Source organism: Pieris napi, chromosome 14 (assembly GCF_905475465.1).
Source record: "Pieris napi chromosome 14, ilPieNapi1.2, whole genome shotgun sequence".
Taxonomy (NCBI): domain Eukaryota; kingdom Metazoa; phylum Arthropoda; class Insecta; order Lepidoptera; family Pieridae; genus Pieris; species Pieris napi.
The window spans coordinates 9,267,782-9,280,777 of NC_062247.1; the positions used below are offsets into that span (position 1 = coordinate 9,267,782).

At 30.9% G+C, this 12,996-nt stretch overlaps 1 protein-coding gene across 3 annotated transcripts in view; it reads right to left on the reverse strand.

The window, feature by feature from the left end:
• Window positions 1–12,996, reverse strand: part of LOC125055902 (protein lin-28 homolog) — a 78,796-nt gene that overhangs the window by 3,061 nt on the left and 62,739 nt on the right. For all 3 annotated transcript variants that reach the window (XM_047658617.1, XM_047658618.1, XM_047658619.1), the window contains 3 exons: window positions 8,144–8,268; window positions 1,390–1,562; window positions 300–420 (listed from right to left, as the gene is read on the reverse strand). In XM_047658617.1, the coding sequence (XP_047514573.1) occupies window positions 300–420; window positions 1,390–1,562; window positions 8,144–8,268 (419 nt within the window). The remainder of the gene's footprint in view (window positions 1–299; window positions 421–1,389; window positions 1,563–8,143; window positions 8,269–12,996) is intronic.

A 12,996-nucleotide genomic window follows, 5' to 3' on the forward strand; every position in this document is an offset into this window, starting at 1 on the left:
AGTAATATATCTCAGATTAGATTCTTTAGATTATTAATTATTATCTAATTTGTAAACTGATGTTTCATTTAATTTGTTAGTCTTTGGAAAAGACGCGTGTTTTGGCCTGTCATTAAAATTTTAATTCGAACATTTTTGATAATAAAAGAAATAGGATAAAAGTGATTATTTTCAAGTAAAATAACAAACTCTAAATGTTGTTTTTTAAAATACATATTTTAGCAACACATTTGACTTTTATTAGTTATAAACATTTAAGTTAAAACAATTATTTTATAAGATAAAGAAATGATTTGAACCTTGACAGGACAGTCGGCAATTAGGTGTCCCTCGCTCTTGCAGTTATGACATCTCTTCGGTTGTGGCCCCAAACTGCATTTCGCTGCAATGTGATTGGCGAACTCGCCACAGTTGTAGCAACTGAAAGATAACAATAGTTTTTACACTATTTTCTCAGCATACAATACATCGTGTATTACAATAAATCTCTAACTGTCCCATCTCTCCGTTTTCCCGCTTTTATTGAGCTGTCAAAACCACAGAGTAGGTGCAGCTGTCAAAAACACAGACTACCACAACTTTAACAAACCTTAAATCCTCGTTTATTGTAATTGTACATTAATTAATTAAACTGAATGTCCCATTTTGTGTTTGGTGTATGGTGAACTTAATTAAATGTGAACTAAATAGCTTAAGTGGTATAGCTTGGTGGTACCAACTTTATGAACAATTTTGAGTGCGTCTGTATAACAGGAATATACAATATAACAATTGCTTGTATACGATTGATGCTTACAATTAAATTATAAGCATAAGAATTAGATAGCATAATTTCCCGTACTTGCGTACGTGTTATAAAAACATCTTTGGCCTGTCTGTTAGTCTAGCTACTAACAACTATGATATGATATATGTTAAAACGTATATTCGACTAAATAATTCTGCGACAATTTGATGTTGATATTTTTTACCTCACCAAAGAGGATGTGAGGAAATATTTGAAGAGGCGGGAAGACTTTAACTTTGTTTAGCAGTAACAATTTAGTTTTTTCTTTGAAATATTATGTATCAATGGTGGTTTGTTTAATGTTAAATTTCAGATTTCTATTTTTTTATTATTTTTGTCTATTCGTGTACCTACTTACTTATGTTTTCTTTTTATATATATTGTTTATCTATGTAATCTGTTTTCGCTTTGTGTAAGTGTTTTGTTTTTTAATATGTATGTTAGCTGTAAGGGAGCGTTCAAGTATTACGTAACGAATTTTGGGAGGGGGGGTCTATTTATAAAACGTTACGATGCGGGGCGGGGATTCAATAAAAATCAAAAATCGCTGAAAAAAGTAAATTACAAATATAATAAAATAATAAACTATGAATAATAATTACCGCAACTTCCTGAAGCGTTTTTTGGACAGCGGACGTCTGTGTGAGCCCTGACAGTCCACAGATGATGGTCCAGAGACTCGAGTAGCCTCCAGTCCTTTATCGGACTCTTTGCACTCGAACTCCACCTCCTCTTCATCACCAAGTGATCTGAAGCCTGGCATTTTGATGACGCTCTGTAAAGGCGGGACTTATTCATTTAATAGGTACAATGAAAATACAAAAGATAAAATTATCTTTATTACAAATTTAAAAGCGATATTGACTACGCCACTTTCTATACTCGATCTATAATCGAACATTATTTCCAATCCAAATTTTTGCAGATTTAGATTGATAAATATCAAAATTCGGCCAAGCGTTGCTGTGGCTAAGATTTTTGTTATATTACATAGTAGTAAACTATTCAAGAGAAACGACAGGAGAACACCAATCCAGCATGCTTTTTTGGTGGTTATGCCAGTAAATTGTAGCTTATGTGAAGCCTTTGTATTTATTTTGATAAGGATCAATACCTAGGTACGAATAAAGAGCCTTTTCGCGATGGTATTTTAATTAAAAAAAAATTAATAAAAGGACGCTTATTGTGACGTAACTATAAAAGATAGAGACATGCTGTCGCGACATTTTATATAGATAGTGAAAAATTTAAATACATCATTTTGTTCTATCATTAATCGTTTTCGCAGCGCACGCGATTGAAGGAAGTTTTTTGTCTATTTTTTTACACCTTGGGTTAGATTATTCAAGTTTTAGTAAGCATCCCTATTTTTTTTGAAAATGAAACATGGCCTATGTCACTCGGGAATAGTGTAGCTTGCCAACGGTGAAAGAATTTTTGTAATCGGTCCAGTAGTTTCGGAGCCTATTCATTTCAAACAAACAAAAAATCAAATCTTTCCTCTTTATAATATTAGTATAGAAAACGATCCTTCCATCGGTTATTGAAAAGTATTCTATGAGAAATAGATTGAAATATCAATCTCTAGTAGCGAAAATTGGATTAGGATAGAGTATAAAAGCGGCCGTAGTATAAAAATTTACAAAAAATGTTATAAAAATGTATACAGAAACTCTGGAAAAATTACAGCACAAAACCTACGTTTTATCAGGACACTTCCGTAGACACCCACACATTGTATAACATTTTACTTATTTTTTTTACTCTACTGTATCATGTAAACAATTTTTTTTTTCAATATTAATATTTGTTTAGGTTTTTCTTCAATATTTTCTAAAAATAATTAATACTTTTACAAATTCCTATCTAATTGTCATTATATTAAAAGTTGCCAAACATTATAAAGGTGCTTTTAATAAGTTATTATGTCTCATAAAATAGCTCACAAACAATACTTAATATTGCATGTGTATTTATCTATTTCGTTCTTGTCATAAGGCGTAAAGTATCCAAAGGGGCTTTAGAAAAGTCATGAAGCGCCTCTGGTGGCAAAAATTTGAAAGTATTTACGTTTAGAACTTTGTCAAACTCATCATAGAACTGATTGCTCAATGACGAAATTAATGAATGAAATAGAGGCGTATTTATCAGCATTTTCTGGTTATCGCACCCCTCCACCGGAACAAGTATGGAGTAACCGTGTCAAAATATTGGACTTTATCGGAACTCAATAATGTAGTCATGACCTATTTTATTACTAGCCGATGCGTCAGATTCCGTTCACAAGTTCTACTATTTACGAATTATATTTTGTATTTTTGAAGTGAAACTTCTTTAGGCGCATGAGGGTAAATTTTTTACGGATACGTCACGAAGATGTGCAACGTTTTGGTCGAAGAAAAGGAAGAGAGCGATTGAGACCGATTGAGAGAGAGTGAGAAGGGCGAATTACCTTACTGAAATTCTATTTTTAAAATTAAAATTTCGTAACGAGAATTTATGAAATATTAGTATTTTATGCAAAATAATTTATTGAAATCTCAAATGACGGATTGTAAATTAAAATGCCACGTGTTTTTATCATCGAAGAAATAAATTTTAAAAATTAAATTTATTATTTATATATTAATTTTCGACACTTTTAATATTTTAATGACAATTATATTCATTAAATTCTTAACATATATTCCCTTTTCTCCCTCTAAGTCTCAAATTTTTTTAAATTTGTATAAATATTAACAAGACTTAAAAATTAGTTTGCCAAAAAAGTTTCACTTCTGACATGTGTACTTTGTACGCACGCACTTTTTTCATTACTTTTTTATTATATTGATGGGTAACACGACACTTAAATCCTCGGTCTTTGGTGTTTTATAAATTCCCTGTAAAGTTAACTGTTAAGCTAAATTTTTCATTACTTTTTTATTATATTGATGGGTAACACGACACTTAAATCCTCGGTCTTTGGTGTTTTATAAATTCCCTGTAAAGTTAACTGTTAAGTTAAATTTTTCATTACTTTTTTATTATATTGATGGGTAACACGACACTTAAATCCTCGGTCTTTGGTGTTTTATAAATTCCCTGTAAAGTTAACTGTTAAGCTAAATTTTTCATTACTTTTTTATTATATTGATGGGTAACACGACACTTAAATCCTCGGTCTTTGGTGTTTTATAAATTCCCTGTAAAGTTAACTGTTAAGCTAAATTTTTCATTACTTTTTTATTATATTGATGGGTAACACGACACTTAAATCCTCGGTCTTTGGTGTTTTATAAATTCCCTGTAAAGTTAACTGTTAAGCTAAATTTTTCATTACTTTTTTATTATATTGATGGGTAACACGACACTTAAATCCTCGGTCTTTGGTGTTTTATAAATTCCCTGTAAAGTTAACTGTTAAGCTAAATTTTTCATTACTTTTTTATTATATTGATGGGTAACACGACACTTAAATCCTCGGTCTTTGGTGTTTTATAAATTCCCTGTAAAGTTAACTGTTAAGCTAAATTTTTCATTACTTTTTTATTATATTGATGGGTAACACGACACTTAAATCCTCGGTCTTTGGTGTTTTATAAATTCCCTGTAAAGTTAACTGTTAAGCTAAATTTTTCATTACTTTTTTATTATATTGATGGGTAACACGACACTTAAATCCTCGGTCTTTGGTGTTTTATAAATTCCCTGTAAAGTTAACTGTTAAGTTAAATTTTTCATTACTTTTTTATTATATTGATGGGTAACACGACACTTAAATCCTCGGTCTTTGGTGTTTTATAAATTCCCTGTAAAGTTAACTGTTAAGCTAAATTTTTCATTACTTTTTTATTATATTGATGGGTAACACGACACTTAAATCCTCGGTCTTTGGTGTTTTATAAATTCCCTGTAAAGTTAACTGTTAAGCTAAATTTTTCATTACTTTTTTATTATATTGATGGGTAACACGACACTTAAATCCTCGGTCTTTGGTGTTTTATAAATTCCCTGTAAAGTTAACTGTTAAGCTAAATTTTTCATTACTTTTTTATTATATTGATGGGTAACACGACACTTAAATCCTCGGTCTTTGGTGTTTTATAAATTCCCTGTAAAGTTAACTGTTAAGCTAAATTTTTCATTACTTTTTTATTATATTGATGGGTAACACGACACTTAAATCCTCGGTCTTTGGTGTTTTATAAATTCCCTGTAAAGTTAACTGTTAAGCTAAATTTTTCATTACTTTTTTATTATATTGATGGGTAACACGACACTTAAATCCTCGGTCTTTGGTGTTTTATAAATTCCCTGTAAAGTTAACTGTTAAGCTAAATTTTTCATTACTTTTTTATTATATTGATGGGTAACACGACACTTAAATCCTCGGTCTTTGGTGTTTTATAAATTCCCTGTAAAGTTAACTGTTAAGCTAAATTTTTCATTACTTTTTTATTATATTGATGGGTAACACGACACTTAAATCCTCGGTCTTTGGTGTTTTATAAATTCCCTGTAAAGTTAACTGTTAAGCTAAATTTTTCATTACTTTTTTATTATATTGATGGGTAACACGACACTTAAATCCTCGGTCTTTGGTGTTTTATAAATTCCCTGTAAAGTTAACTGTTAAGCTAAATTTTTCATTACTTTTTTATTATATTGATGGGTAACACGACACTTAAATCCTCGGTCTTTGGTGTTTTATAAATTCCCTGTAAAGTTAACTGTTAAGCTAAATTTTTCATTACTTTTTTATTATATTGATGGGTAACACGACACTTAAATCCTCGGTCTTTGGTGTTTTATAAATTCCCTGTAAAGTTAACTGTTAAGCTAAATTTTTCATTACTTTTTTATTATATTGATGGGTAACACGACACTTAAATCCTCGGTCTTTGGTGTTTTATAAATTCCCTGTAAAGTTAACTGTTAAGCTAAATTTTTCATTACTTTTTTATTATATTGATGGGTAACACGACACTTAAATCCTCGGTCTTTGGTGTTTTATAAATTCCCTGTAAAGTTAACTGTTAAGCTAAATTTTTCATTACTTTTTTATTATATTGATGGGTAACACGACACTTAAATCCTCGGTCTTTGGTGTTTTATAAATTCCCTGTAAAGTTAACTGTTAAGCTAAATTTTTCATTACTTTTTTATTATATTGATGGGTAACACGACACTTAAATCCTCGGTCTTTGGTGTTTTATAAATTCCCTGTAAAGTTAACTGTTAAGCTAAATTTTTCATTACTTTTTTATTATATTGATGGGTAACACGACACTTAAATCCTCGGTCTTTGGTGTTTTATAAATTCCCTGTAAAGTTAACTGTTAAGCTAAATTTTTCATTACTTTTTTATTATATTGATGGGTAACACGACACTTAAATCCTCGGTCTTTGGTGTTTTATAAATTCCCTGTAAAGTTAACTGTTAAGCTAAATTTTTCATTACTTTTTTATTATATTGATGGGTAACACGACACTTAAATCCTCGGTCTTTGGTGTTTTATAAATTCCCTGTAAAGTTAACTGTTAAGCTAAATTTTTCATTACTTTTTTATTATATTGATGGGTAACACGACACTTAAATCCTCGGTCTTTGGTGTTTTATAAATTCCCTGTAAAGTTAACTGTTAAGCTAAATTTTTCATTATACAAGGAGCCAGTCTTTCAGTAAAATATTTGGCTATAAATGGACTAATTAAAGTTCTTTATAAATCTTTAAGTTTTATAATATTGAAACTCTATTTTGTTGTTTGACTCTATATTAAAGCCAAAAGTAATTTAAAAATAAAGCTACGAATAGTAACAATAAATACAATATAAAAAGGAAAAAGTTATACCTCAATCGGTTAAATATTTTCTGTCATTTTTACATATTATGTATGAAAGAAAAACATAAGATTTTTTATATATTTATGATAATCTTATAAGACTGGGGCATGATGTCTATACTAATATAAAGAAGGTAGATTTGTAGGTATGTTTGTAATGAATACCCAAAAATTACTGAGCGATTAAAAAAACCTTCAAAATTCTACATTGTACATAAGTAACGCAGTTTATACTATCCGTTTAGAACAGACAGTTGGGACAAGTCATTATAGAATTTATTGTTAGTATATAAATATATGCTACGCGTACATACAGACCATATCTTCCATATATCTATAAATATATAAGAAAAATGGTCTTCGTTTGAGGCTCCTTCACGCCTAAACCACTGATCGTATCGACATAAAACTACTGCCATTCGATGCGAATTTTTTCCTAGATGGCTTATGGCTATCTATATATAAATTATTATAATTATAAATTCCAACGTTCCTTCATTTTTTAATTGCCGTTTTACTTTTATGAAAATTTATACATACGGACTTCACCGCGGAAACATTCGGGGAAGCTTCCTAGAACCTCAAAACGTCAACATCTGTTAAAAACTCGATTTTCGAAAATTTTCAATTTTCTTAGCGGGAAGTTAAAAGAAGAATAATATATATATATATATATATATATATATAAATAATAATAATAATGAAACATAAAATTTTATTTATTTCCTATTTTAATTTGCCCTGCGAAGCGGACGGGAAACGGCTAGTTTATATATATTTATATATATAAACTTTACCGCCTGCCTGCAGTCGTAATGGCGTAAAAAACATCCGGAGTTGATAAGCCGAACAAACAAATAAGCACTATCAGGTCAACCGCTAGATACAAGCTTCTTATATTTAAATAAAGTTTGAAGTATGATGAAATACCAACATTCCAATGCATAAAACATAAAATAATTTTTATTCATAATGTATGAATACAAATGTTATATTTATAGTTCATAAGTTACATCCGCTGTACTTTCTCACGAAAGAAAATATATTGTGTGGTTCGAATTTTAGACAACAGATGGCGTTTTAAATGTTTTTTCTAAGACAAGACACGCTATTATAGTTATTTTTTATATACCAATGGCGCTACTAACTTTTATGTAACTATTCCGTGATAATTCATAGTCGGTGATAAACCTTCTGTGGGTAATGGGTGATGAGATGAAACTTAAACTTTTTAGGGCCTAATGTCGGTTTCCTCACGATGTTTTTCTTCAACGTACGAGCGAGTGTTAATTGGCACGTAGAAAGCACATTGGTGCCCAGCCGGGGATCAAACCTACGGGATGATGGTCGCACGCTGAAGCCTATTTTTTTGTAACTTTTGTTTTGTAACATTAAAATTCTAAAGATATAATCGTTCATCCGCTTAAACTTTAATTAAATAAAAAATGTATCGTAGCAAAATATACATACATACTTGAATATTCAAAAATTAAAATAACGGTCTATTTAAAATCGACAGCTCGTTAGTTACCTGATGTACAAAGACATCCTGTCCGCCGTCGTCAGGGGTTATAAACCCCCAACCCTTAGCAACATTAAACCACTTGCAGCGCCCGCGCCGCGTCGTATCCGTCACACCGCTACCGTTGCCCGCACCTGTAAGATTAAAAAGTACCTGATAACATTATATATTCACATACAGTATAAAAACACGATTTTTGTCTACCGAAACACTTTTAAGCTGTTTCCTATGGCCTTAGGACAACAAGGTTCGCTGCTTTTTCATAAAAACTAAGCTTTGCATTATTTTAACTTAAGTGCATCTTTCGTCTCTTTCTGTCTAATTCGGTTTACACTGTGATAAAAAGAGATGGTTACTGTTTTTATATTGGTTTTTCAGACGATAACAAAGCTTTGTGTAAACAAAGCCAACTTATAAGTGTCGCGGTTTTCGATATAATTACTATGGAAATAATTTGGCTACAAAACGTATATTAGAATTCTGCCTTTCTGTAAATAATAATTTTCAACAAAAAAACTTTCGAAGGAATAATTTCTGGATTTTTTATTTTTAACAGATTTTTTAAGCTTCCCTTCAATTTCTCTGGGATGCCGTCATCCTGGATTCCTTATCATGGTGCCACCCTTGGGATATCTTCTTTCCACCAAAAAAGAATCACCAAAACCGGATCATAAACAATGAAGTTATCCGCGAACACACAAATTATACGAATTGAAAACTGCATTTAAAAAAATGCACGTATACGTACGTCTACGTATACGCATCACTAAATACTTCATTGTAATAATAAAGCCAAGTAAAACTTGATCAATATTTATTTTCTTTAGTCATTCTTTATGTTATAGGAGAAAGCTCCACGCTTAATAAGCATAATATGTTTTAATTTATTCATAGTATACGAATGTATAGTAATTGCTAACGCAACAAATATTTTAGGAATTTGGGTTAAAATTATACATTGTTGCTTTCGGACGTTTTTTTATTTTATTATTGTATAGTTTATTTAAAAACTTAACGACATAGATTTACTAAAATGATTAAAACTAAATTGCTTTAAATACATTTTGGTTAATTGGATACAGTAAACTTGATAAGTTACTCAAATTTGTTCACCGATTATTAATTATATTGTTAAAAATATTATTGGGATGTTAAATATGACTCATACGTGAGTCAATACCAGAAACAAAATGTTATTGGTAAAAACATTTCATAACAAAACTTATTCGATGAAACAAAAGCCAAACAGAAAATGATGTCTCTTATGGCTAAGCTGAGTTTTATTTTATACAGGGTGGTCAAAAAGTCATGGATCAAACGCAAATAGGTGATAGATGAGGTCATCAGCTGCAAAAAATTGTTCTACGGGAGGTCTTTTAGCTCAACTCCTGCAGAGTTATAATTTATTTTGCGTTTTTATTACTAATTCTTATTAAAATTCGAAAATATCTACATCCTGTATATTTTTCATAATATCCACTAGATTGGTACTGATGAGTTCTTGCGTTAGACATACTATTTTTAGTTGTTTATTGAATGTATTGAAGATAATATTAAGTTATACGATATAATTTTTTTTCAAATCATAACTTTTTCTTTACTTCGGACCCCACTGTGAAAAAAAAATACTCTACCGAAAAGTGACCCTGTGGTACAAGTTTTGGCACACATTATTATTATTACACATGGCCATGAGTCGCTCTAATATCTATTGGCCACCCTGTATGTTGGGCAAACTGGCAGGAGACTCATCTGATGTTTAGTGATACCGCTGCCCATTGACTCACAGTGCTTGAAGGCTCGAAAATGCGTTCCCCGCGTTTTAGACTCTCTTTTTTAAAAGAAATAATCGAATTGGTTCGGAAATACTTTAGTGGGCAGCTGGTTCCACGTAGTGGTGGTGTGATTAAGAAAATAATTATGAAGCGATAGCTCGCTTACTACATAGCAGTAGAAACACGAAAAAAATGTAGTCTTAATCCTCTTAAGGTCTTCAGGGGTCGCTCTAACCACTGTACGTAATAATAATAATAAATCGTTTATTTGCCAAAATAGTGGTACAATTAGATCGATCAACTACAAAAATCCGCACAATCAACCATATATAGGCATGCAAATGTCACATTAATTTTTACAATGTCATATAATAAGAATATTAACATAATGTCATAATAAGTTAATTATAATTTATGACAAACTTATGGTTTAAATACTCGCCCACTTAAAAGGCACCTTGCCTTTTAAAATTTAATCCAATAACCCATCAGATTGAGCCCCAATTACCAACTTCAGTCTTCGACATCGGTACATCTTCTAACAGTAACATTACAATGTTGATAGTATAAATAGTAAACTATTCGGTCAGAATCCCATTGCAGGCGGAAAACAAATTACAAATATAATAATCCGACTGAAAATCGAACTTACCTACCCCATGGTCCAGGATACCATTTAGACACGAGGTCCTCATGAGAACTAATCAAAAACTTAACTTATGGACGATAAGTACTACAATTCAAGTAATAAAAAAAACAATGGCGCTAAAACCTCTTTAGGTCTGGGCCTCTGATTTCTGAATCTGTTTCATGATCATTTTTCAATCTAATAGGCAAGTAGGTCAGCCTCCAGTGCCTGACACACGCCGTCGACTTTTTGGGTCTATCACATGTCGGTTTCCTCATGATGTTTTCCTTCACCGTTCGAGCGAATGTTAAACGCGCACATAGGAAGTCCATTGGTGCACAGCCGGGGATCGAACCTACGATATCAGGGATGAGATCGCATGCTGAAGCCACTAGGCCAATAATGCTCATTCAAGTAATACTGTGATATTAAAACGCAGTAAACATATATTTAAATCAAAATGTTGACTTAATAATTAGTTCTAACTTAAAGCCCCTTTTAACATCAAAAACACAGTAACTCTTCTATTGAAACTTCACTCATAAACTTAGCATAATTAGCATACTCATTATCCTTTATAATTAAATAGATCATATCTATTAAAATGCGTAATTAAATTCTTTAAACTATGAATATTAAAATGTAATCGACGCTTTTGTCAAATGGCTTGCTGTCGCTTTTCAAATACGTTGTACCGTTCGGAAATCTATTAGCAATAAATAAGAACGATGAACAGGACTAAAGGGTGTATACTATTCCCCTTATCAAAGTTCTTAACAAAAAATAACGTGGGAAACCAATGAAAGAATACTCTATAGATATGACCGGTAAGGTCAACGACCTCGGGGGACCGATAATACCAATTCCCATTTTTAATTAAGCGACGGGGTTCACGTCATTTTCTATGTGTTAAGCGGCGTATAAAGGCTCTGTTACTATTGTTTTTTTTAAAGGAATTTAGTTTATTAAGGAAATTATAATACGTATACTAGCTGACCCGTCAAACGTTGTTTAGCCAGATTATTTTTTAAGAAACATAGTTTTAGTTTAAATTATCTAAATTATTATTCTATCTGCTGTTATAAAAAAATAAAAACAAAAAAAATTGTCTAAAAATTTAAAAAAAAATTGGGGTGGACACCCCTTATCACTTAAGGGTTTCAAAGATAGAGAGTAGCCGATTTTCAGACTTACTGAATATGCATAAAAAATTGCACAAGAATCAGTCAAGCCGTTCCGGAGGAATATGGGAAAGAACATTGTGACACGAGAATTTTATATATTAGATTAATGTGTCGTGAAGGTATCTGTATATTAAGGAATTTAATAATCTCGTTTCTTGGTATGACTGTATGAAATGACAATTTCCGGTCAATAAATGTAAATACTCATTGATGACTAACTATATTTTTAGGAATCAAATTATGAGTAATGTGATTGATAACATTCGTTGAAGTCATCTCAAAAACATTCTTAAAACTTGGTTTCAGATTTTGTTGACTGAGCTTTTTGATTAATAACAGTAATTACATAGTTTTTAAACCAAGAAGTTAGCTTCTTGTACTGTATTGCCTAAGCAGCCGAAACATTTAAGGCCGAAATCGAACTCATGGCTTATGGTTAACGACTATGTCGAGCAATACAATACTGTTCTGTTTTCAATGATTTTTTCATATATTCATAACAATTTATTAGGATTTTAATTTGTAATAGGTAGTTATTACTCATGAAAAATTAATCAGTCTAATTGAATATTAAAGTCATCTGTCTCTTTTTATCACAGCGTATACACCATTTGGCAGAAAGAGACGAAATAGTACTTTAGTTAGCAATAAGTGTGATTTAGGATAATAAACTTTAATGAAATATTTTTATCCCAACTGAATTTTATATATTGATTTATATATACACTATTTTTCTATATGGATACAGTAACTTATCAAGTTGACTGTATAAATACTGTACAAACTTATTTAAGACAATTTAGCTTTAAAATGTGATTTAGTATTAATAATAAAACTTTAATGAAATATTTCTATCTATATTTATTTATATATATCTACTATTCTTCTATTTTTATCTATATATATATCACTATTATTTATAACCATTAAATTAGCTATATAGTAATCCTAAACTAAGAATGTTTGCGTAACATTTCAAAATTCATGTATATTTTTAGCACTCTCCAAATGGCCATAGAACTATTCTCATAGATTTCGTTTGAGGGGTAATTCGAAGCTTTTACCGCACACGTGGCGTCCGCTGAAGAATGCAAGGTATTTGGGTTGCGTCGGTACTTCATTCATCGCAACGCTGCACGGGCCTACCGCTAATACAGGTTCCACAATCGTACAAGTCTTATTTACAAATTTTTAAAAACATTCGGAGAGGCATAGTATGTATGAACTTGTAATAAAATCTCTTTGGCTATACTATTTGTATCTGGCTGGTTTTTG